Below are 26590 nucleotides of genomic sequence, written 5' to 3' on the forward strand. Positions count from 1 at the left end.
TGTTATTTGTTGAATGTCACCTTTTTCGTGGACGGCCTAGCTTATCGCATATGAGACGTGTCCCTGCAATAAGAGTGCAGGTAAAAAAAATGTCACCAATTAAAAAACATGACCTTAAAAATGAAGAAAAAGGAAAGGGATAAAGATGACGAACCTTTGCTTACAGGTTTAGGAAGGTTGGAAGCTTTGTGGGAGGGTCCGGTCGGCGCCATCTTGGAGTCTAAGGAAATGAGCGAGTAGTCGCGTAACAAGAAATTTTAGGCCGCAAGTGTCATTAGCAACAAAAAAACTATAAAGACTAAAACTATTTCGTGTATCAAACTCTGAATATGTTATTTTCTAGAAAAGAAAGTCGTGTATGCGGCCCTGCCATAAAGAGCTGCCCAATGATCTGTTTTTTGTTCACTTCCGCATTTTTTGCGAGCCCCGGATGTTGCCGCTTGGTTCCCCTCCCTCCGGCCTCCATCCATCCATCCATCCATCCTGGCTGTCACCTTTAAATGAATTCATCTTGCATGCATCATATGCTTCCCAAAATAGGTTTTATTTTGGAAATCTAAGTTTTGTGTTTTGTTGCCACATCTTTGGTTATAACAAAAAAAATGTCACTTCTTACAGTTTGCAAATTGATACATAGTTTAAGTGAAACATGTACTTGAATCACATGAATGATCCTGTTCAACCTGTAAAGCAATCACACTTCAGGTTCAGAGACCATAGAGCTATCAAAAAGTAATAAATCAAATAAATAAAAATGAACAAAAAACAAATGAAATAGAGAAAATAAACAAGCATTTACAAAAAATATGTCCTTTATTCTTTTGGCTTTGAAATTATATTACCATATGAGCGGACAGTAGTCACTTCTTGCATGCAGTTCACTAAAACACTACAAGCGCAATGAAAGATGGCTACTGATTGCTTCATGGTTTGTATCTACAGATATGGGGACCATACATGTGTTTCATCATGTGTTACAGTGCAGCAAAGAAAACTGTTCTAAATAAAAAATATGTAAATAAAATGCAAAGACTGGAAAAATGCACTCATATCTACAGTAAAAATGTTATTTATAATTGATAGAACATAAGCAACCCGCAGACCCCAGTTGCGCACAAACACACTCGCTCACATAAAGAGATACATTCTCGCAGTCTTACATATACACACACAAATACAGACACACTTGGACTTCCTCTCACACACACACACACACACTTACATGTATAACTGCCACATGTGGTATTACATAGCAGTGGGGATAAAAAGTGCTCTTACATCAAATGTAAGTGTGATGCATACTGTGGGCCCAAATAACGATATTATTTACAAACCAAATCACTACATTAAAACCACTCGCTTCTCAGTTGAAACAACATGAACGGCATACAAACATCTGTTATATTATAACCTTTAAATGTGATATATTGTCACTGAGCAGTTAGAAAGGTTGACATTTTCTTTTAAGTATATTTATGATATTTTCTTTACAGAAGCTTTGGGAGGGAGGATAAAGGGGAGGACAGTGTGTGAACGAGTGTCACCTTAAGAGAAGGTTTTTTTTTGTTTGGGAAATGCGCCGTTTTGCTTTGCTGCCAAGAATCAGATAAAACACTCTCGAGCTGATTAGCTGAGCTTCACCTGAGACCAGAAGCAGCCATGGTTGCACGGTTTGAGGAGGAGATTCAGGCACCTGTCGTCCTTATTTTTGCATCAAAAGAACATTTTATTGCATGTTTAAAAAAAAACTTACTAACATCATGGAAACAAAAGGACTACATGGGGTCTAAAGATGGACAAGAAGGTGGGAGAAATATTATAAGATGTTCAACAAATGTTTGCAAATCTGAATTTATTTTAACAGTAACACCTGGAACCAGCTGATGTCCAAAACTTCTCACCTTGACGGGGGTTAACAGTCTCTATCTGCGTTTTAATAGACAGGCATGAGAGTGGCATCCATCCAAATCTTGGCAAAAAAGCAAATATTTGAATAAATCCCAAAATGTCTTAAACTGTATCTCATTCCTTCAGCTTGAATACATTCAGCTTCTCTGTACGTAGAGACTTGTATTTTCTACCAAAACAGGGACATGGCGGTCCAGATAGAAGCACAATACAGATTTCAACAATCACTGATGGCACACCAGTGAACACAATGTGTTTTGTTCATTGCACTTCAGCGGTATGTTTGTTATTTCAGCTTGGTATACTGTGTGAACCAAGACCGTTCTGGCACTGACCCTGCACCTGTGTGTGAGTTTCGGGATGGTTGTTGTTGTTGTTGTTGTTGTTTCCAGCATTGACTCAAGTCTGTTTTACAACAGTGAAAGCAGTGGACACATTCTCACAATGATGACACAAAAAAGTAGAAAACATTCTTCCTCATAAAAAAAACCCCTGTGACCCAAATGAAGATTAACAAAAAAAAAATGCAGAGTACTTGTTAAGTGATACAGCGATTTTTAAATTCAAGACACTGGATTTATAGTAGTAGCAGCAGCACTAGCTACAGACAACTTAACAGTACACTCAAGTGTGTCAGATAGAAACAACAACCAATAGGAAAATCACAAGCGTTTTGCAGAGAGGCTGTTCCGTATTCCACTCAATCTCTGGCAGTGTCTGCTGGATAACTCGTTTCCCCCTCTGAGAAGACCTCACTTTTCTGTATATGACATGACTGTATTTCCACCTCAGGCCTACCTGGCACAGCATTCCTCATCTACGAATGATTCACACACCCACACTACCCACCCCCTTTCCCGAAGCTGTAAACAAATTTCCTCCATGTCTGTGGTGCATTTTAGTTCTTTTTTTTTTGTTCTTTTTTAAAGAAGTCTATTTCTTTCTGTCTTTCAAGTCTTTCCCTTTGTTTTCCTTTTCCCGGTTTTCCTTTTCGTATTTGTCCTTGTCCGATTTCGTCACACTGTTGTAGGAGGGCGGCGAAGCTGTGGAGGGGGTCATGTCCGTTTTGTCCGAGGTGGAGTTCTCAGTGAACTTGCTGATCACCATCACGTCTTTGTCGGGGTCGCGGATGCCCTCCTTCAGCTGCTCCTTGTAGAGGGCAGAGGCCTTCTTCATGGCCAGGTGGATCATATAGCGGCGGAAGGCTCTCTGGATAATTATGGCCGACACTTCCTCCTGTTTGCGGCGCAGGGTGGTGGTGATTGGCTCGTAAGAAACCTTAGAGGGGTTAGAGGCCATGAAACGTTCTTCCATCTGCCCACGCAACACGTCCATCTCACCACCTTCACCCAACACTCGCTTAGTGAAGGCGAACAGGATGTCGAGGCAATGAATACGCTCTCCGCTTACCATTGGCAGGTCCATGGAGATCAGCTGGTTCATATTCGGCTTGGGCATGCGGAGCGGTGGATCTAGAGCATCTGCAAAGTCAGAGAGCTTACTGTACTCCATAAACTGAGTAGCGTCAGGGTCGAAGCGCTCCCACACTTCATAGAACATCTCAAAGTCATCCTCGCTTAGCGGCTCAGCACTTTCTTCTGTAGCAACGCTGAAGTTCTCCAGGATAACAGCAATGTACATGTTGACCACAATGAGGAAGCAGATGATGATGTAGCTGACGAAGAAGAAGATGCCCACTGACGGGTTGCCACAGTTGCCTTTGTAGTAGTTTCCCGGATGCTCCATCTGGCTGTCACAGTCGGGCTCCCTCTTGTTCAGTATGGGTGCCAGTAGGCCATCCCACCCAGCAGAGGTGGTGATCTGAAACAGGCAGATCATGCTGTTTCCGAAGGTCTCAAAATTGAACATGTCATCGATTCCCGCCTCCCGCTTGACATAGGCAAAGTTGGACATGCCAAAAATGGCATAGATGAACATAACCAGGAAGAGGAGGAGTCCAATATTGAATAGGGCAGGGAGTGACATCATCAAGGCAAAAAGAAGCGTCCGGATGCCCTTAGCACCCTTGATAAGGCGGAGAATGCGACCTATCCTGGCCAGTCGAATTACTCGGAACAGAGTCGGAGACACAAAGTACTTCTCAATAACTTCCGATAAAAACATACCTGTGGGAGAAGAAAGACCTTTAGATTCTGCTGCAGGATTCTTTTGAAAATCGACTGAGATAAATGTTTAAAATTGTCCTTACCTACAATCGACAGGATTACCACCACAAAATCAAATATGTTCCAGCCAATGGTGAAGTAATAGTGACGCAGAGAGATCAGCTTGAGCACACACTCCCCGGTGAAAAGCACGATGAACACCAGGTTGATCCAGTAGAGAATTTTGTCCATGTCTGGCGTCTGGTCATCCGTCTCAACCATCATAGTCACCATGTTAAGGCAAATAAGGATCATGATCACGATGTCAAAGGCCTGCTTCGTGATGCAGTCAAACACACAGCCTTGAAAAGCATTCTGAAAGAGGAAACGGCAGATAAAAACAAGACAGCGTTAGTCTGACTAAAATGTTTTTGTGATTTTGTGCTGTACTTGATCCAGACTGTGCAGAGACTTACTGCGGGCCGAGGTATAGGTTTTTGTGGTTTCTTGGAACCCAGCTTCTTCATGGCATTGTAGTATTTCTTCTGTTCTTCTGTCATGAAGATGTCTTGACCTCCAAAGTAAAGGGAGCAGACCAAAATCTGGTTATAACCACATTCTTTGATCTTTCTGAGGTAGAAATGGTTAGGCCTTTTTGAAACTGGATGATTCAATCAAAGAAATGAATTCCCCTCCGTGTATCAACAAGGCACACATCACGCTCAGTACTGCTCACTGACTGTGTGATGTGTGTCTGGAGGGAGGACTGGTGTCAACACTCAACAACCATCTGTGTGATGCTGTGGCTGTGGGGCTTCTGAACCACATCAACTGATACTGTGTCTAAGTCAGTCACTCAGTCACTCGAGTCAGCCCAGCTAGCACACAGCAAACACAGCACACCCTCCCCCCCTTCCTCTCTTGGGCGTTGCCAATTCTACTCGTTAGTGCTTGGTTGAATGGAGGGCACTTTTCCAGACTGCATTCGGCTGTGACACTCTGTGTGTGTGTGTTTGTGCAGGCAGGGTGTTCCTCTGTGACTCATGCGGCTTCAGTAATCCTTGGCAGCAGCAGGTCCTCACCGTGCCGCAGATGATCATTATTCTGTAGTTCACTTCTTTCTTTAACACAGCTGTGCGTCTGCTTTGGCTAAATCTGGGATGTAGTTGCTCTGAGCTCAGGCTGTGAATGTGGTTGGAACTGGACTGGTGCCTACTGGTGATCCATATCAAGTGGAGACACACATGCAGTGCAGAAGCAAAGCTATGTGTGCCAAGATTAATAAAAGCATTTAACATTCTAACTTTAATCACTGGTAATAAATGCAACTTATCTTTTTCTTCTGCTGGTTGAAGTTGTCGATGATGACACCAATAAACAGGTTGAGGGTGAAGAAGGAGCCGAAGATGATGAAAATAACAAAGTAGAGGTACATGTACAGGTTCACTTCATATTCTGGTTGGTCTTCCACCTACACAAAACAACACAGACCGAAAGAACAACCGAATAAATTAGAACATGTAAGAAGCACGTTCGGGTTTTCCACTGTGCAAAGACACTTACATTTCTCGAGTCCACTGCTGCATACATGATGTCCATCCAACCCTTAAATGTGGCCTGAGAGCAGATGAGAGACGAGTCTGCACTTTAGTCTCAAAAAGTGACATTTATTCCCATTACTCACAGAAATTACCCATTGACACTTGGGTGTCAATGGGTAATTTCTGTGAGCAAGCAACTTCAGCACCATGGAGAGTACCAAGGAGTTTCAATACAGAGCACACTTTTAAATTCAGTTAATCCTGAAGAACTCCTGAGATTTAAACTCACCACTTGCAGCAAAGCTAGATATCCGGCCCCAACATTGTCAAAGTTTATCTTAACATTCTTCCAGCGGGCGCTGTCATTGACCAAGTTAAGGCAGTCTGACTTGTTGTTGACAATGCTGATGGGCAGGATCTCCTCCGTTGTGGTGTTGACGCAGTAGTAGTACTTGCCGGCGAACAGATTGACGCCCATGATGCTAAAGATGAGCCAGAAGATGAGGCAGACCAGAAGCACATTCATGATAGAGGGGATGGCCCCCAGCAGCGCGTTTACCACAACCTGGAGAGGTCGGAGAGCACAGGAGAAATAAACTCAGCGTTCTCCTGTCGCTCAAACAGGTCCTGTGCGCGGCAATTTAAAAAGGCTAATTCTGGATAAGTACCCATTACAATCATCTAATCACTTAACTGCTCGGGACACCTGATTTGATTGAGCTGATGCTTTCAGAAAAAAACTGAATGAAACATTTGATAGTATTTAAAATCTAAGGTCTGCACACAGAAAGCTCCTAATACCATACATATCTACAGAGAGAATTTAACATGACAGTTGGAAAGAAGAAGGTGGATAGGGGAAAGAGTTAACATTTGATAGGTAAAAAAGCAAAACAGAAAAAAACCTTAGAGAGGCGGGATGAAGTCACAATATTTTGTTTGACTGTAAATGAAAAAAGACACACAACAAAGAAAAATTACAGGTCAAAGGCACCACACAAGCAATGTCAGAAAACAATGCCTGAGCACAGCTATATACAGTAGTCCAGTGACACAATGTGAACAGAGTCATGCAGAAGATAGAAGAATTTCCAAAGTGGACTTGCAGGAGGAGAAAATTACAAGTTCTAGAAAACACAAAACAAAAAAGCATGCAGTCTTTCAAAAACATCCATAAGTGTAGAGAACTGTGAAGCTAAAACCAGAGGTTGGTTATCCCAGCTTTAAAGTGGCATTCAAATGCAGCTTGCCAACAAATATTCATCATAATAATATGCAAAGTGGCTGCCGTTCTTCCTTGTCTCCTTACCCTCATCCCTTCAAAGCGAGACAGGGCCCTCAGGGGCCGCAGAGCTCGCAGTGTCCTCAGAGATTTGATAGCGCTAAGCTCAGAGTAGCCCAGAGCGTTTGCTACAAGGCTAACCAAGGACACCTGAGAGGAGATAATAGTGTCAAGACACAAGCAGGAGTCCAGATTAATTAGAGTATAAAACAGAATTAGAGAAGAATGTCCTGAAAACTGCATTTCACCTAAAAAAAAAATACAAAAGATTTAGAATGAAGAGCCACACATACGTCTACAATGAGGAAGTCGAGCCAGCACCAGGCGTTGGTGAAGTACTTGACAAACCCATACGCAACCCACTTCAGCAGCATTTCCAGGATGAACACGTAAGTGAAGACCTTGTCTGCATACTCCAGCACTGTTTTGATGGTCCTCCGCTGCTCGATGTAAATGTCCTCAAACGCCTGTACAGAATGGATTTGATAAAGGACAGTGTGAGGATTTAAAAGGATTTTGAGGTGATTGTGGCATGAAAACATAGCATGGATCATGAAAACAGAGGGGACCAAAACTACAAATTATGTAGTCAAACACCCACGTACCAGCGCTCCACTGCTGAGCAGGATCATGAATATGATGAAGGATTCAAACCAGTTGTGCTCCACTATGATAAAGCAGGTTTTCCTGAGTGTCCACCAGCTCTTATAATGGACCGCCTCCTCGTTGATCTGGCAGCACTGGAACCTGCTAACACAGCCTGCAGACAAAGAAAGGAATGAATGATGCTCCATGTTGACACACAAGGGCGCCATACACAGCATATACACATGCATTATCTGCAGGATGTTATATGATCCACGGGCCCTTTACATACACCTGCTGTTCTTAATACTTCTTCTAATGCGAATGCGTCCCTATCACGCAGTCACACACAAACACAGCATCTTTGTTTGCTACATTTATTGCCTGGTGCGCTGGGCCTGACTATCATCCTATTGTGTAATATGATTGAAGCGTATTCCACTGCTCCTCTGAATGAGCCTCAATGAAAGTCTCTGCCCAGAATTGGAACAAAACAATAACAATGGAAGAAACATTAGAGCTATTCTGAGAAAAAGGTAAATGCTGCAACCTCACTCATTGTATTTGGTTTGTGATGTGGTTTCTGCAGACTCCACTCAGGACTGGAGGTGTGTCAGGTTACATTAGAAACTGAGAGAATCCCAGACTACTTTTTCACCCATCCCACTGAGCATTTGTATTCACTGTCACTCAGCTGTAAGCATAACAGACCGGTGCTAAGCACAAGCAGTTAATGCGATTTACTCCACGTCTTGAAATGTGCTCTGGATGTGTTTCGTCTCCCGCCTTTCTCACACTGCCCCATTTTCCTTGCTACCCAAAATCTCCCCCCCGCCCACCATGTCTATCTCCCCTGCATCCTTCTCACCCTCTGTGAAGCAGGCCTCTGGGTCCAGTGACTCCTCTGGTTCAAGCTCCACCGAATCGACCCCGTCACCTGGGGGGCGAATATCAACTGTGCTCCCCTCCGAAGAGCTCAGATGCTGGGGTTCGATGTCGAGCTTCTGCATGGATGAGGAAGAAGGTGAAAGGACACTGTTAAACTGCAATGTTTGGATGTTCAGTGGTAATAGGAGCCAACCTTCTGAGCTGGTTATCATTGTGATTCTCCATATACTCCAGTGCCACAACTGTATACCTTAGCATGAAGACTAGGCACTGTAATAGCTCACAGAGTTGGGCTCTTAAAATTCATTTTATCATTATCATCACATGCAGCATCGATCAAATGTACCTACAGGCTTTGGTATTAGTTTTATCTGATCAGATTAGGTGGCAAGGGAAGGTTGGCATTACGGAAATGCACTGTGGGTACGTTTGATGTGACCTCAGTTCGAGGACGAGTGCATGCAGTATTCCAGTGCATTATCAATCCAAGCCTGAAATAGTACCAAGCAGAACGTGTGCTCAAGTATTTTCATGTCCACTGTAAAATGAACCCAAATCAATTTGTCTGCAATTTATTCCAAAATTTCTTCTCATGAGAGATTCTCTCCCCCACCCTCGGGACCAAGAATGCTACCCCCAGAAAGACCGAGGAACATTTTCCTGAGTGACATGAAAACACATCATTTCCATTCCTTGAAAGCAGTGTACAAGCTTCTTCTGTTTGTGTTGAAGTAGACGGATAACCACATTAGCTTACCAGCAAAAACCAGTACTGTGCACTGTTTATAAGACAGCATGTGGTCTGGCTTTTCTTGTTTTTGTTCCCATGCATACCCAGAAAACCTACAGGGTTAAATGTGCTACTCAATGTTTTTCTTTCTTTCTTTTTTTAACTATACTTAAACAAGTGTTGCTGCTGTTGTCAAGTTCATATTTCTTCCTTGGTAAATATGAATTTTGAACCCTGCCAACATTTTTCTAAACCCTAAATGCAGAGGCGTACGTTACAGTCTCATCTTTGTGGTTACATGAGGCTTCCTGTCTTGTTTTTTGTTCTGCAGCCTCATGTCTGATCTGTCTGGCTTGTGTAGGAAGTATTAGGAACATGTCATCCTAGACAGTGCAGCAGCCCTGATTGCCGTGGGACCCAGCTAATACGGCATGGGAATGATGGAAGCATGCTGCTTGCAAGTGCATCACTTTCTGGAAGGGTATTTCCCTTTCTCTCCTTCAGCAAGAGACCCATTTTACCTCTTTTGCATGTGTACTCTCTAAAACATGTTTTAACATGTCTTAACAGGCTTTTATTGGTATTTTGTTGGCAAAGTTTTTCTGTATAGCTGCAGAGGAACAAAAGCGGATAACACAGGCAGGGAAAGATCACTTCTGATCTGCCGAAAAATGATAGTAGGCATGTAATAAGAAGGATAATGTGCAGCGAGTGTTGGGGTCCTGCGCCACCCTGCCCTATTGATTAGCTCGCAGCATATTATCACTGCCTTTCCATTCATTGCTTTGTGTGTCCCAACTTTGCCAGGATAGGGGTAAAAAAAATTGCAATGTGTTATCGGTTTTGCCACCCTTTAAAAATTTGCATTTGTTGATTTGTTTGAATGTTATCCCCTTGGAAAGAATCTTTCATCATTCCACTATAGCTCAGAGAAAACATGTACAAGTTTTTCATGTGTGTGTGCATGGACTGTGAACCAGACAAATGAATTTTGTCTTCACTACAGCAAAATTCATTCCTCCATTCCAACTTTTTTTTTTTGTCCTCCTCATTCTTCTCCACCTCCTCTCCTTCCTTCATTCTCAAGCTCGGTGTGTTGGATGCCAATCAAGTCCCAAAACCAAGTGAAAAACCAAGCAATGAAATCATAAGCAAACATCATGTTAGATGAGTTCATCTGTCAATGGAAAAAAGGTGGTGTTGCTCATTCCTAATGGTTTGTAACTGCAATACAGCCTGATGCTCAGAGATAAATTATGAAAAGGACAAGGGGGGGGGGGGGGGGGGGGTCAGGGTTAAACAAAACAATTACAGCACTGAGTGTGCTGTGGTATGGTACAGGGGTGAGGGTGTAAAGCAAAGAGGGTAGGGGGTGGGGTAAGGGAAGGGGGAGGGGACGGAGGGCAGACCAGGCAAAGAACGAAAATGGGCAATCCATTGAAGGTATGAGAAAAAATATGTTGTTTGTCTGTAAATGGTATAGGCAGTCCTCATGGTTAGTGCTATGGTACAATAAAGTGGTCTTACAATTCTCCTCTCTCACTGAAAACCTTGAGAGCGTCTGTGACAAAGCTGCAATAACAAACGGGGGTTAAACACAGTAAGTCATACACACCAAAAGCCAGCATACAAACTCAAGTCTGGGTCAGCCCACAAGTCAAAAGTTAGCCTTAGAGAACAACAGTTTAAATTTCCCTGAGAACACAGTGTTAAATTCACTACATATAAACACACACAACAGACAGTGAATAATATAACAGTTGTTGTTAACTGTCCCATATCTAAACTGAAATCCCAATTCACTGACCAATGGCTACAGGGTGTAAAGATCAGCAGTGACGTGAACGAAGCATTGCCTGATCCATATCTGGGGCATGTGGTGCCATAGTCTCCTGGGTTGTTTTTGAATCACAGGGAATTGGCACCACACCCACAGTGGCAGGTTGACATCACCAGGGAGCACAGTCTCAATGCTCTATAAGCCTGGCAACACATGACAGCAAACCTAGCATTTGCATTGTGACATTTAACCCCAGAATCCACCACAGGGTTTAAAAAAAATGCCAAATTAATGTTCTTCATAAGAGACAGAAATGTCAGACTTGCACGAAGACGTGTTTGTGTCATTTCTCTCTAATTCTAGTGATGACTGTGCTGGATACAGGACTTTATATTGACAGGCCCCCAAACTGCTTCGGGTTTCAGAGGGTTAATTCAGACAGTAGTATAAGCAACCTGTCTAAATAACGGAATTCCTGCAAAGGACAAATGAATAAATAGATAGTTAATAATTAACTGTAACTACAGAGAACATGTGGAAAGTCAACTTGCTACATGGGTCAAAGGCAAGTTTGAGTCATTATTTGTCACAACACAAAAATCCTGAAGATTCCCTCAGTAGCCCAGCATGATGCATGTACAAATGAGTCAGCAGGTGTGTTATTTTCAAACTGCTTGACTGTTCCAAAAAGGCCACTTCTATGCAAATCTTGACATATTCATACACTGACTGACTTGCACTGGGTTACACATATAAAGGAGCTAATTAGATACAAAAGCTGTGTCACCAAAGAGATTTACTTCATCTTACCTCTTTGCTGCCCTCCACGTCAGATGAGTCACTGCTGAAATCTTCTGTGTTTAGATTCTCAAAGTCTGACTCGCCCACAGCAATGGGCACCGTGACTGTCAGGCTGGGGTTATGAATGAATGACATATAGTCACATTCCTCCATTGGGTACTTCCCCGTAGTGTCCCCACCAACCCCCACCATCAGCCCTCCTCCTGGCCGCCCGTTGCCCTCTGGCATGTACACCCCGCTGGTGTCTTTGGTGATCTCCACTGAAGTGTGGTTGGCAATGCAGTTGCCTTTGCCATTGCTGTGCAGCTCATCCAGGGGTTTACTTTCTTCCGCTAACCCGGAGCCTTTACTGCCCCCACCGAAGCACAGACTCTGGAGGAACTGCCGCACAGAGGATTTGACAAATGCGATACCCCGCTGGATGCGGCCCACGGCAATCTGCAGGTTGTTCATTTCGCTGTCTTCGTCAGTGGCTGCCAGGTTGTCAGCACTGAATGAGCTCAGGAGGAGAGCCAGGAAGAGATTCAGAACCTGCAAGGATGGAGACAGTTGGCAGAAGGGAGGATTTGATTTTCATTTTACTCCTGCAACAAAAAGATAGAATACTGAAGAGAAAATAAGGAGAAGTACGCCCATACCACCAGGTTTCCTATGACCATGACCATCATGAAGACGATCAGGCACATTGACTGTCCCGCCACCTCCATGCAGTCCCACATGGTCTCGATCCACTCTCCACACAGCACCCGGAACACAATAAGGAAGGAGTGGAAGAAGTCGTGCATGTGCCAACGAGGCAGCTCACAATCTTCAGAAATCTTACACACACACTCCTTATAGCTCTTGCCAAACAGCTGCATGCCCACCACAGCGAAGATGAACACGATGATGGCCAGCACCAGAGTCAAGTTGCCCAGAGCACCCACTGAGTTACCAATGATCTTGATCAGCATGTTCAAAGTGGGCCATGACTTGGCCAGTTTGAAGACCCTCAGCTGTTGCACAAAGAAAAGAGAGAAGTGTGAACATCACATCAACATACAGTGCTGGCTCAATATAAAGGTAAAAGGAATATGATTTGCATGAATAATAATATTTACACCTGCATCTCCATTATGTGTTTATTATCAACCTGAATACTCAGTCAGTGTGAATAGTTCAATCTCAGTGGGTAACAATCACAGAGTCTGGTGGCACAGCAACAGTCAGAGAAAGCTAATCAGCTGAAACAGAAAACACGGTGTGCCCTAAAGGCAATAACAACCCTCAGTGGGGCCTTTGGTGTACTCCACAAATGCTCTCATTACACCATTACATCATTAATAACATGGATGTTATTGAGAGAGCCATTGTGACATGACCCTTGCAAAAGTTAAGTAACGGGTACATCTTAACTTTATGCTAAACTAAAGAGGAGGTAAGTGTCTGTCTGTGATCTTACCAATCTGAAAGACCTGAGCACAGAGAGGCCTTCTACGTTGGCCAAGCCAAGCTCCATGAGACTGAGACTGACGATGATGCCGTCGAAGATGTTCCAGCCTTCCTGGAAGTAGTAGTAGGGATCCAGGGCGATGACCTTGAGGCACATCTCTGCTGTGAATATGCCGGTGAAAACCTAATGGCGATGAAAAGAAAAAAGCTGTACCTCAATCTGCATTGTGAGTTATTATATGCGAGCATGTGTGAATATTAGTGATAAATATAATTACCAGGTTTCCGATTGAGAGGACGCTGTCAAATTCTTTCGTCATGGGGTAATGCTCCATGGCCATGAAAAGGGTGTTGAGAACGATACAAATGGTTATGGCCAGATCCACAAATGGGTCCATGACCACCATGCTGACAAGCTCTTTGATTTTCAGCCATGCAGGACAACAATCCCAGATCAAGCAGGCGTTGGCAAATCTATACCAGCAGGGTGGGCACTTCTGTCTGGACTCTTCAAGCTCTGGAAAATGAGATATTATTTTTATTTTTTATGCAATATTATAAATTATACGCTTATAAGTGTACATACAATCAAGTTGAAGACAATAAAGACAAACATATGCAGTGACTCTGACCTTCCATGGTGTTGGTGAGGATACTAGCCACACTCATGGCTCTCTGTCTGCCCCCCGGTTCCTCTAAATAATCCATGGAGGGGTGGTGGAATCCTGACCTCCGTTTTTTCAGTTCGGTGTCTGTAGTTGTCCCCTAGAAAGAATATATTAAACAAATAACTCGCATCAACTCTATCAAGTCTATGTGAATGGAGTCTATGTGCAAGTGAATGGAAAAAATAAGGGAACACTGATGAAAATGGCAAATAGGAAATTATTGCCTTGCTCATAATTCAAACAAGAACAAAAGGGATGTGAATAAAGGTCTTGAAGGAGGTCTATGGGAAAAGAAACCATGAAACAGTCAAGTCACCTCAGGTAGCAGGAGACCTACAGGAGAGGTTGTGACAGAAGTTCCACCAACCAGCGACACCACACCATTGCAGTCCACTGTGCAGTGCATCTTGCCGTTGGCGGGCAGAATGACCCGCGGTGCCCCGAGGCTGGTCTGGCTGACGGCGCTGCAGCGGCGCTCGATGCGACGCGGCAAAAAGAGAGAGCCCCTGCGGCTGTCGCTTTCCTCAAAGGTGCTGTGCTCATCGTCCGCAAAGTCATTCTCCGAGCCCATGTCACGCGCCCGGCCGCGGAAGCTGAAAAGGCTGGTGCGGCTGTTCCTCCGGGGGGAGAAGAGGGATCCACGGACACTGAGAAGAGACTGAGAGACAGGATGATTTTACATACTTGCCTTAAATATCTAAATTTTCTTTACTTCATCAGGTAACCATGTCTGATTTTAAGCATTTACCTGGTGGGGTGAGGAGCATCTTTTCTCATAAGAAAGCCGGTTGGCATCAATGGAGAAGCGGAAGCTGGACCTCTTGATGCTGTCCTCAGACTCAGACTTGTGGAACTTGTCTCGGGCCCCCCTTTCCTCCTCCTCCTCCCTCTGCTTTCTCTTCTTCCGCCTGTTGCGTCGCTCCTTTGCACTTTTCGAGCTGAGCTTAGAGGTCCCTGAGGAAGACTCGGAGGTGGGCCCCCCTCTCCCGCTGTACTCTCCGCTCTCTGTGGCTGCTGCCGCGGCAACCTGCCAACCAATCAGGACACAAATACAGTTGTCATGGCGACCCAGTGCCTGTCTCAGAGGCTCTCATGGACTGGAGCGGAGGAGAGAGCCTAGCAGCTGAGAGCAGCAGCAGCAACATGAATAGCTAAATAAGCCTCAAACACCTTCTAAAAATGGTCGTCTGAGTGCTTTTATGCAAACCAACACATATTCTAAATTCTTGCTTTTAATAAGCTTAATCAACAAACATACAAACCGCGTATGCTGGATTAATAATGCCTATAAACCACATTTGTATTACTTGTCTTTTTTTATGTTCGATTTCTTTATCAGTATACAATGCATCCCTGTCTTTGTACTACAGTGCAGTATTTAGGAGCCGTGGCAACAAAAACTGAATGAATGTGCATTAGCCTGATAAGACAGTATTGAGCCTGACAGAGCAACCATTGGAGGTCACCGTAGAGGTGGAGGAGAAGGTCTGAGATAAAAAGAGAAAAAGAGCAAAGCAGCAACAGAGCGGAAGATAGGACAGATGTCACAAGGCAGCAACAAAGCCCAATATTCTAAATATTAGAAGAATAAGACATAGTTCCTTGTTGATAATCAGCGGTTTATCGAGATGACATTAATGAGATTATTAATTTACTTGCACGCCTATCAGCTAATCTGATTCTGTAGGTCAAGAAGGATGCCTGTCTACAGCGTGAGCTCCTGGTGTCAGTCTTCAACAACCAGTTTCCCAGGCAACGTAAGCGGTGTTGCAAGAGAATTATCTCCCATCACACCGTTTAGCATAAAAAAATTAAAGCTCCAAAGTATTTCTTGCCACAAATCACTTCAAGATCTCAATACTAACATAAATGTGAGCAAACAAACAAAGCTGAATGTCTTGCCTGTGCCTCTTCCTGCTGTCTCTTTAGCTGCTCCAGCATGGCTTGGAACTCCTCTTCCTTCTGCTGAGCCTCCTCGATGGTGGCCTGGTTTTGCTCATCGTAAGCCATAGCCACCACAGCCAGGATCAGGTTGACCAGGTAGAAGGAGCCCAAGAAAATCACCAACACAAAGAAGATCATGTAGGGTTTCCCTGCCGCACGCAACGTCTGACAAATTCAAAACAGAGCAGAGGAAAAAGGTTAAAAAAAAAAACAGCCCACATGCACACAAAAAGGATCCATTTGTTTATAAATGAACTGCTTTTGTAACATGACATGTTCCACTTATTGCCCTTGAGATACAAACCTGCTGGTAAAGGTTTTCCCAGAAATCCTGTGTCATGAGTCGGAACAAGGAGAGGAAGGCCCAGCTGAAGGTGTCAAAGCTGGTGTAGCCGTAGTCTGGATTACGACCTGCTTTGATACATGTGAAGCCCTCCGGACAGAGTCTGTGAGGAAAATGGGATCATTTAGTATGACACCAACTGCTGAATCTGACAAGTTTGGAGAAACTGATGTAGATAAACCTGGGTGTAAGGAAAAATGAGCTTCAAAACCCGCAACGTGGTGTATCTAATTAGACATAAATAAACACATGCCGGGCCTTACCCAGCACCGCTGCCATTCCCGCAGAGCAGAGCGTCCCTACGGCCAGGGAGGTAATAGTAATTACCTAGTAGGGAGGGGACACAGAGAGACGGTCAGTCAGCGACCGATCATGGGAACGAGGCAGCAGACATGAACACACAGAAGCGAGTGATGGTGGGAGCAAAACAACTCATTTGAGAGGCAGAAACAAAAGTGGCGATTAGTTTTTTTGTTTTTACACCCAGCCACATTAGTCATCCTTTTAGTGTCATTGTGGGAGCTTTGCTGCCATTAACCACTTAACTGTCAAAAATTTACATCAGATCTCTTGATAGGAAAAAGAGTCAGTGAAGCCATTAGGTTGCCAAGATGTGTGTCATTTTAGTAATATGTGTGTCTATGTCTCTCCCTGTTCTTCGGCTTTGCATCAGTTTGTCATGTAGCGGGCGCACATCTCCTTAATATCCTGCTGGCGGTCAGTGACTCACCCTCCTCTAGCACTAAAGGCTGCTCATGCCACACTGATGGGCTATGGGAGAATGAAAAGTGAGGGGGTGAGAGTGGAGAGTTTTATTGTTGTGGCGATTATCCGCCACATTTGCCTGCATTCTCCCACCAGCCCTTGTTGCTGCTCCCAGCCATTGCTGTCACTACCTATCAGGGCAGCAGCTACCACCACTACCCTGACCCTGACTGCATATGAAGTAGCCAGTATCTGACTCAGGCGGTCTGTGGCTGGCACTAACTTGACCCTGGTTAACCCCAAAGTGTGCCTGGAAGACAAGAAACACCACTTTCATGGTGCTTACTCTGATCTTTGATGTACTCATCCCAATTGAATTCATCCGTGTTGTTCTGCCCAAGCGTGTCATTGGCGTCTAGCAGGCTGTTGCTGAAAAACGTGTCGTTGGTGTTGTTGGTGGCGATCGGCAGGCGCACACACTTCTGCCTCAGGTTGCCCATGAAAAGCTGCAGGCCGATCAGCGCAAAGACGCTGAGGCAGAAGACGGTGAGGATCATAACGTCCGACAGCTTTTTCACTGACTGGATCAGTGCACCCACAATTGTCTTCAAGCCTAAATGTGGGAGAGGGCAAAGGGGGGAGGCGGGAGAGGGACATCACAGAGTGATTACTGTCTGCTAATTACAACCACAAGCTTATATAAAGAAGAAGCTGCTAATAAGAGCTTACAGTAACAAGCAGCCAGGGGGGCTCAGCAGTGGTGGTTCCTGTATGAACTGTTTGCTGTCATACAGGAACCAGGCTGACACAGATCACTGCTTATCAGTAACAACATTATGTTTTTCATGTCCGTCACAGTGCTATGGTATTTGGGTCTCGACTTTATTGCAATTACAAATATAAATCTCTTCTGAAAAGATAAAGTGAGCTCTTTTTTTGTGCAATTGAAAAAATACCTTTGCACAGTACTGGATCAAGTGCACAAGGTCAATGAGGACATGCTGTTTTTACCCATATAAATATGACGCTATGCAAGAAAAGGGCTCGCTGAAGTGTAATATATATGTGAGGGTGATTATGGTGATTCACTCTTTCCCTCTCATCCACTCACATAACTGGTCTTGATCATTTTTCATGTAGCTGGTTGATGGAGCGTGAAGAATATGGGTCAACTGATAGCTTTCCATTTTCTTTCTGATGAGATTAATACCACTTTGACGTGTAACCCAGCAGTATTAAATCAGTTCATCATTAAGACTGGCTCCAGGTCAGGTTATTTTCTGGGATCAGAATAACTTCTGTAAGCTAATCTGCCCTTTATACTAGACAAAATGTTAAAATAACCTCATATTTAGCCTTAACCCAGACACGATAGTGGCATTAATCTTCTCAATGAATTTGCACTGACATGATTCTGATCTAACTGCTCTTAATCCTGTTGCATGCCCATTTTGCTCTGCACACAGTTCACAGGAGCATGTACTCGCACTCATCTTTGCATTACCACAAAAACAGAGCCCACCATCTTTAAGTTAGACCTAAGTGTAGCTGTGACAGATAGAATAAGTAATATATGTTATGGAATCAGATGATCCTCTTGTGTCAGTGACACTATACATATAACCTTTTAGTTAGTTTGTGATGTGAATAGTGTTAGTGTTCAAAAGTGCCATTCCCCAACCACCACAGAAAACACACAACACTGAACAGGACATGCACAGGAAAACACGGTAAGGAGGAACCCTACACACACGAGTGCTTGCCACCAGAAAATCGGCTTTTGCAATGTCTCATGCAAAAAGGAAAAACAAATAGTGCACAAAATCTACGTAATACTCCCAAGGCAAGAATAGACTTTAACTAAAAAGAATTCTGCCTTAAAGGATGTATCTAAAAGCTAAGAATCCTGTCAATCTCTGCAGATTGGAGCCAGATTCCAGCTTTTACAGGCCTTGGGAAGAAGGCAGCATGAGGGACGGCGACAGGCGTCGTCAGGCTTAGCTACAGTGAGATGAGCTGAAAGGAGGCAGGGAGGGGGTGTGTGTATTTGGATGTTAGCGAAACGCCAGGTAGCCATTAGCATTTCATTTACCCTATGGGCTTTGAGGCTCTCTCACCTGGGATGACTGATATAGTTTTCAGGGCTCGCAGAACCCTGAAGGTTCGCAGTGCTGAGACATTGCCCAGGTCCACAAACTCTGTGACATATCTGTAAGGGAAGGGAGGGAAGGAGGAGGAGGAGGAGGAAGGAGGGGGTAGGGAAGATGGAGCAATTTGGGAAAGGAGTGGGACACACGTACGGTACGCACGCACACGGAAGTCAGGCACCCACACACATGGCATGACAAGACAAAAGGAGGGTCATCATGGGAAGGGGAAGGAAGGAGGGGAGAGGAGGGGACGGCAAACGGTCACGCACAGAGGACAAATGGCAGGAGTGCTGGCAGCAGGCGCAGCAGCCTTACCTGGTATTACTGAGATAGTTTTCAAAGCTCGTAAAACTCTGAACGTGCGCAGAGCTGAAACATTGCCTAGGTTTACAAACTCTGTTATATACCTGCAGGATTAAATGCACAGTTACTACACAGCATTGCACAAGCAAACCCAATGCTTAGACACAACTAGTGGAGAGGTAGAACCACCTCTCATACAGCCAGAGTCTCTCAGAGAGAACAAGGTTATTATATCGTGTGATCAATGTGTCATTTTTCACATCAACAAATGCCATGACCACAAACAGACCAGGCACTGTAATGCTTCATTTTGTAGTTTTAGGACAAATGGCTGAAGTCACTGAGGCGTGAGACAAATATGGGCCAAGATACTCCAGGCTTTGGGGTCTCACATCCATTATAACAGAGCTGAGTTACTGGCCATGCTTTTAAAACGCACAGCAATGAGCTGCAGATTATCGTGCCTCTCTCGCTCTTCTTCTTCTTCTTCTTCTCACATTCAGCAAGACTTAATAGGCTGCTGGGCATTATAAGCATTTGGTCTCTTAATCTACGCCAGATCACGTTAAGCTGATCCTAACTGTGCTTGTCATAATACTTACGCCATGAGGATAACACTGAAATCCAGCCAGTTCCACGGGTCCCGTAGGAAAGTGAATTTCCCCACACAGAAGCCTCTGGCCAGGATCTTTATAAGGGACTCAAAGGTGTAAATCCCTGTGAACGTGTACCTGGTAAAGAAGGTAGGAGAAAAAGGACATTAGAGAAAGACACAGGCAGATGCTGGTGATGGTAGTGTTCAGTAGAAGTATATTACCACTATATTACTGTTAATCTATTAAGACTTCCTGTGCAATGCTTTATGCATTTTTAATTTATCATTAAGTGTGTTACACAGAAAGTGGATGTCTGTGGACTTACTCTACATTCTTGGCCCAATCCGGGGGATTACTCAGGGTCATGAAAGTACAGTTGGTCAGGATGGTGAACATGATCAACATGCTGAACATCGTAAAGACACAGTCAAGGAGAACAATGAAACTCGTGCATAAAAGAATCAATATATGCTACTTAGCTCTGGGCTCAGCTACTAAAGCCTGATGAATGTCTGAGCCCTGAGACTTTAGTCTTCATGAGCAGCACGTTTAAGTCCTTCTTTGTGTCTGATAAACCCTTTAATACGAATCAAGTAGCAACTGCAGCAAACTGTAAAAGGATATGAGTGTACTAAAACTCTAATAGCTACCCTCCTCAGAGGGTTGAAGGGGCTTAGGATGTACAAGGCAGGAGTGGCGTTGAAACGGAAGATTGCCTTCCCGCGATTCAATACTATGAAGGTCTAAAAAAGAAACAAGGGACAAAAAAAGTCGTTAGTCGTAACATCAGCAAAGTCTGATCTAGTCTGTATCCACATAAACAAGTTTGTTGTTGTCAGGGTTATGAATCCATGTCCACCACAAGCAGGGCATGTTTGGGAGCACAGCTCAGACAAGCACCTCCGCTGGCTTGTCCTTTGAAGGCTCTGACTTGGTTGACTAGATGTAATGTTTGGCTTTAATGTTGCAAAGAATCCAATAATGCACAGTGAAGTAGTTGCCAAGGGTGGAGGACGAATTCACTGGAAGCAAGAAAGTAAAACAAAACAATCTGGCCCCCTAGCACTAAAGAGAGGCTCTTAGTCAATTTATTCAGCTCTTAGATATTTCTTCAGCTGATGTTTTTGTATGTGGGAGGAAATTGCTACGTCTGTGTGCCAATGTGTTTCCTTAAAATAGTTTGGTTGGAGCATCTGGCAATTAACTGCAGACCTGTAATGTCACAAAATTCAGTACGTGAGTCATGAGATAAGTGGAAGCCACTTTGAAGCCAGCACACTCATCATAAAGACACACATTACTTTTGAGACGGTGGACATGAAATGATGAATACATTTAACAACAGACCTTCTGATTGCTGTAGAATGTATCCAGATCCTCCAGGGGGGTGGAGACAAGAGGGGGAGGGATGTCCCCGTAGATGAAGGGGAGAGATTTCCCCGCCTCCAGGTCACTGTTGGGCTTGGGCCCATTTTCATCGTCACTGTCACTGCGGCGCTCCGCCCGTGGTCTCCGGGCCTCCTCCTCGGCGATGCGCCTCTCGATGGCGGCCAGCGACTCGGGGACGAAGGGGCGGAAGCTGTCAGGTCCGGGCGGTACAAGCAGCTGTGCCATCTTGTCATCCTGCTCCTTCAGAGGGCAGCGAAGGGCTCAGCTGGGGCAGGGAGCTGCAGCCAGAAAGAGGAGAACCGATTCAGGAGGTGAAAGCCTTTAAAGACGGACTCATCCAGCCTGGATCAGACTATTAACTGGTTAAAATCCTGCCTGGATACTTGAAAATCACTGCAAGCTTTTCATTGGATACAAAATTAGTGCAAGCCCTTGAGTGCAGGATGAGTCATCAGTTGAAACGGTTACTGAGAGGCTGTTAATCAGACATGTGGCCATCACATTTAGAAAGATACAATGATAGAACCATCAGTCACATGTGCCACTGACACAGCAACATTAAGGAGGTTTAAAGAGACACGGATGCTTTTCAAAGGCTGCCGGAGAAAAGCAAACAAAAAAGGACATTTCACATGCAAATGGATCTGAGTGACTAATACTAATTCGAGAGCCTTAGTGTAAAACATAACAGTCTAGCTTTGACAGTTTTATAACCAATGACTGACAAGCAGGATTCATATCAGAATTATAACATATTATAGGCCATAATTTTGCTTTATGATTGAGAACAGAATAGACACATGCGTGTTCCTCTGTGTGCCTCACTGACCCCTAGGCAGGATATTTTAATCAAGGCACTGAGAGGTCACAGGTAGGGTGGAGGCTTTAGAGAGGCCATAAATAGGGGGTCTGACGTTGCTGACACGCCTTCAGCTGATTCACAGGGATACAAAAATAGCCAGCAACAACTGAGGTGGACAGATAGAAAGAAACGCGAACAAAAGATCTTTGAAGAGAACATAACCATTTACTAATCTATTTATTGCTGCATTTTGCCTCATGGAGAAAGTGGTTTCTGCAGTGAAGTACAGTCCATTTACCGCTAATTAATTGGTGGAGAGCCTCAAATTAGGAACAAAAATGAAAGAGCTGTTTTCACAAATGCAGCAGACAGTAATTATTGTCCCTTCTGCACTTGCCTCAACCAACAGCAACATCAAATCCCCCTGTCAGCCTTCCACTGTGCCGCCTTTCACACCCAGAGGCCCAGCTAGTTCCCACAGGAAATAGTGGGAAGGCAGATAAACAAGATCTTCCCAAAAAACCCTGGTGTGCCATTATCAGTGGGTACTGGGTGCCTCCCTGTCTCTGCAGCAGGTAGGTTCTGCTCCCTGTGGGACATGGTAGAGGCGCAGAAAACAGGGACTTCCCCTCTGGCGGGATTTCAGAATTCTGCTTGATTTATCAGCGTTTTGATTCAATTTTAACAAGTTCTGGAGGAACAGAGACACAGCCCTCTGAAATGTAATTTAATTTCTGTTTTAAAAGGCAGAAGGTGCAACAAGTCATTTGACATTCAACCTTGACCTGAGTGCTAAAACACAATAAGCATCCATTGTTACTACAGGATTATTAGAAAGCCACAGTCACCCATTTTCTTTCTAAGAATTCACCGGGCATAAACTGTGAATTAATTGTAGCTTCTCCCATAGGGGGGCCTCATAAAACACATCTGCTTGTGTCCCAAAGACTGCCGCGGGACCAAGTGTTGTGATGTGTGGCCTGACAGCTTGTCTAGCATGAGCTGCTGCTGCTGCTGCTGCTGGGTGGTGGTGGTGGTGGTGGTGGTTGGTTGTTAGGCCTGTTCGACCCCCTTAGGCCCCAACATCCACACCCACCTCTGAGCTCAGCTATCAGTGTGGTCATCCCTGGAGTCAAATATAACATGACAGACTGAGAACATGTAGGGACATTTCTGCACTTGTGCATCCTGGCAGTGAGAGGGATCAGATTTGATCCACAGACAGGCCCTGTGTGCATGTGTAGAGCCACAACTGTTCTTAAAATGGAACATTCAGGCTCTTCTGACGGAGGCAATGAAATTCTGTCTGACCTGCTTACATTTTGGTTTTAAATGCATCAATTAGCTTCATGTGAGAGAGGCGGTTAGGTCAGAAACCTCAGTATTACTCTAGTGTGAGTCTGTCTACCAAATATTCTCCAACAACAGCCATTCTGCACTCCTCTGAGCATCTAGAAAGCCACAACTGACTAAAAATGTGAATCACTTTCAGGTTTTTATTGCTAAACAACACCACTTGTTGAGTGTACAATAGCTCCATGACAGTTTAAGACAAAGCCAGTGAGCAGGAGCACCAGCTGACAGATGCTTCACTGCCTCAGATAAACAAACACACCTCAGCCATGAACCAGACATTTTGAGAACAGACAGCATTTCTAGGCCTGATAAATAAACCCACCAAAGATCTACAATGTCTAGCTGACATGGTGTCAAAGGGGCGCTGCTGGATGTGATGCTTGTCTGAAGAGACAGACAACAAATGAAAAGCTGTGATTGATACACAGCACCTGCAGTAAACACACAAACACACACAGACAGAGGACGGTTTCCAGCAGACACTTCTAACAGTTAAAGATGGAGACTGATTAGAAAATTAGGAACACGGAGACGACGGGTGTCGGACGATACCTTAATGCTTTCGAAAGCAGCCGAGGGGGTCGCAGCAGCAGCAGCTGTCGCCATATTGATGATGTCTCCGCGTCACCTCCAGCACACAGAAAAGCCACAGTTTTAGCATCAACACCTTCGAGAATGTGACGAATTATCGGCGGCCATCATGTCCTTTTCTTCCACACCAGGAGCAGATAATCACAATGTAAACACACACACACAGAGGAGGTTTTTAACAAGCTAAGGTCCGGGGGCCACCTCAGGGTCCCGGTTGACACAGCTCCAAGCACAGCTGTGATGCCTGCTTCATCCTCCTTCACTCCTCTTCATCACTAACATGACAGATTGGTCTGAAGGAGCTGCCGTGGAGCTCCGAGCGGCTCTGAATGAGTCTGGGCGTGTCCTTGACAGATGTGTGCTCGTATCTACAACACACTCAGAGTGTGTGTGTGTGTGTGTGTGTGTGTGGCTCTCCATAAATAGAAAAACAGCTGTTGGTGTTTTTATTTTCACCTGTAGCTCACCTGTATGGAAGGCTCTCTCCTAATGTCACACAAAAACAGCTCTCCACAGGGAGAGGAAGGGGCCTGCGGCCATGACAGGAGCCCTCTTCCTCCAGCACGGAGGGGAAGGAGGAGACGCTAACGTCTCACGGCGTGTTTGGGTTGTCACGACGTGGACGTCCATGTTTATTTTTAATGGTGCTAAATGGCTGATGCTCATACATTAACTGACAAAAAAATATACGTGAAACAGCCCTGTGTACATTTCTCTGTGATCAAAATCATCCTAAAATATTTGAAACAAAAGAAAAACCGTCAAATTGTTGGATCTATTACGCTTTGTCACGCGCGCAATTAGCGGAAGAATATCAGAAAAGATTGAAAATGAAAAATCCGGAAAAATACGTTGATGAAACAAAAGACTCACAGAAGCTTAAATCGACAAGGAAAAAAAAGTCTGGGGATGATTGAGTAAATGAATAAACTGTCGCTTCAAACATATTATGTCGGATTAAATTTTTTTTTTTTAAAAAAGAAGGGTTGAGAGAAGGTTCTCCAAAGATCTGGATACTCACCACCATTACGGTGCCCAGCAGCAGGTGGGGACCCTGAAGGTAGATCCCATAGTCGAAAGATTAATCCTTTATTTGAGCGGACAGTCTGTCAAATTAAAAATAATTTGAATAATCCCCTTCGAATATTGGTGGATTGTCATTTAATAAACGCTCCTTCGATTGTTTTTCCCCCCGCTTTTCTTTTTTTTTCTGTTTTTAGCCGCCCTTGCCTGCCTGTGAAGAAATCAATGCGCGCTTCCGGTTGGTTAGACAGTGAATGTCCTCAAAGCTGTCACCGTCACAAGATGCCTGAACGCACCACACACACACACACACACACGATGCCTGAACGCACCACACACACACACACACACACACACGATGCCTGAACGCACCACACACACACACACACACAACAACCTGCTGCTGCTCACACTGCGACCGCTTCTGATCACTAATCAATCAAAAATAAAACAAATCTAACATTTAATATATCATTTTAATTTATGCTAATATTATTATTTTGTCTAATATACTGTTTATATATAATTTAATTTAGTGAAATTATTTTCTAAAATACTCACACACAGTTTATTTAAAGAAATAAAATACACAGTCTTTTTTATTATTATTAATTAATAATTAATAACACATGTTGCTCTTTGTTTCTGCTAGTGACGTCACACAGCTGACATGTTGCTTTTTTTTTTTTTTTTGTTTTATTTAAATTCATAATCTGAGCTGTAATAATCTGCTGAAATGAAGCTGGATTTGAGTTTTTTCTATCACGTGGAAAACACATTGCACGTCCCTCCACATATTTCTGGTGAATTTACGCCACCTGCTGGACAAAGTGTGTCATTACACTCCTCCTACCTGTGTTACATAACACCTAACAGGATGGAAAGTTTGCACTCAGCCTGCAGGAGTTCTGCAGGGATTATAAAATGGAGGCTGTGGCAGCTGTGTGATGTAAATAATCAGAATTTTAAGGGACACACCCTGAGCTCAGTGGAGCATGTTAATACAGAGAGTTTCACTTCATGAAAACATCACTGACAAACGCTCTAAAATAAAAAAAAGATCCACACAGGTCATCATCGGGTGGGGTCGATGAGACGTTTGTGTGTTTCTCGGCAGTGCAGAGGACACGTGGAGACGTCCAGACGTCCACTCTGGCAGCTCTGTGTGACTCTGTGTGTTTCATTAGCAGCAGGGTGGTGAATTTCAGACTGCAGGATGTGCTGCCTCCTCTGAAGGGCGAAAACAGTTTGTATATGTTCAGTGGAAGAACAGAGAAGGGGCCGAGAAGCTTCCCGAGTTTACACAAGTCCATCACAAACAGCAGGACATGAGCTCATGAGGTGTACATTCTGATTTCCTGCGACGGACGTCACATGAAGACAGACAGACACATAGGACAAGTGTCCTCACCCTCAGCTGAGTGACAGTTTAACACCTTCTCTTCTACCTGTTTATCTCACACAGGGGTTAAAGCTGCGCACGTGTCCGAGCCTCCGTCTGTTTCACACCACGCCGGCTGATGATGACTGGCTGCTGTGACTAACCGGCTCTCTGTTCATCTGTTAGTCATCAAAAGACGTCCATTAACTTTAAAACAGTCACACAGCGGTCTGTTCGGTGCAGCCTGCAGCGGCCCTCTGAGTCTCTGACAGACTACACAATGAGATT

The 26590-nt window shown here is 44.3% G+C and overlaps 1 protein-coding gene across 6 annotated transcripts; it reads right to left on the bottom strand.

Annotated features, from left to right (window-relative positions):
- Positions 1–817: 817 nt before the first annotated feature.
- LOC114432194 (sodium channel protein type 2 subunit alpha-like) lies at positions 818–25155 on the bottom strand. 6 transcript variants are annotated; one of them, XM_028400060.1, is made up of 28 exons: positions 24920–25155; positions 23860–23935; positions 21108–21427; positions 20385–20503; positions 20086–20175; positions 19767–19895; positions 18829–18920; positions 17058–17324; positions 16270–16333; positions 15968–16109; positions 15622–15828; positions 14468–14746; positions 14036–14377; positions 13684–13816; positions 13330–13568; positions 13062–13235; positions 12259–12615; positions 11630–12151; positions 8290–8425; positions 7442–7596; positions 7130–7303; positions 6864–6986; positions 5844–6119; positions 5577–5630; positions 5347–5484; positions 4490–4594; positions 4118–4388; positions 818–4034 (listed from the first exon to the last, which is right to left on the bottom strand). In XM_028400060.1, the coding sequence occupies exons 3-28, from the start codon at positions 21372–21374 to the stop codon at positions 2842–2844; spliced, it is 6048 nt and encodes a 2015-aa protein (XP_028255861.1). In that variant the 5' UTR covers positions 21375–21427; positions 23860–23935; positions 24920–25155; the 3' UTR covers positions 818–2841. The 6 variants fall into 6 exon arrangements, with proteins under 6 accessions (XP_028255861.1, XP_028255858.1, XP_028255855.1 ...); XM_028400057.1 differs by lacking the exon at positions 18829–18920 and adding an exon at positions 19177–19268 and having other exon boundaries at positions 14057–14377; XM_028400054.1 differs by lacking the exon at positions 18829–18920 and adding an exon at positions 19177–19268.
- Between the last annotated feature and the right edge of the window lie 1435 nt (positions 25156–26590).

Source organism: Parambassis ranga, chromosome 2 (genome assembly GCF_900634625.1).
Source record: "Parambassis ranga chromosome 2, fParRan2.1, whole genome shotgun sequence".
NCBI classification, from domain to species: domain Eukaryota; kingdom Metazoa; phylum Chordata; class Actinopteri; family Ambassidae; genus Parambassis; species Parambassis ranga.

What these genes read in the sequence shown, in the direction of transcription:
- LOC114432194 (XM_028400056.1), bottom strand. Translation starts at nt 21,374, where the DNA reads ATGGCACAGCTGCTTGTACCGCCCGGACCTGACAGCTTCCGCCCCTTC. An exon ending in AACTATCTCAGTAATACCAG is followed by an intron (nt 17,325 to 19,176) that starts GTAAGGCTGCTG and finishes TCCCACATTTAG; the next exon opens with GCTTGAAGACAATTGTGGGT. An exon ending in TCCTCTCAATCGGAAACCTG is followed by an intron (nt 13,236 to 13,329) that starts GTAATTATATTT and finishes CATCGCCATTAG; the next exon opens with GTTTTCACCGGCATATTCAC.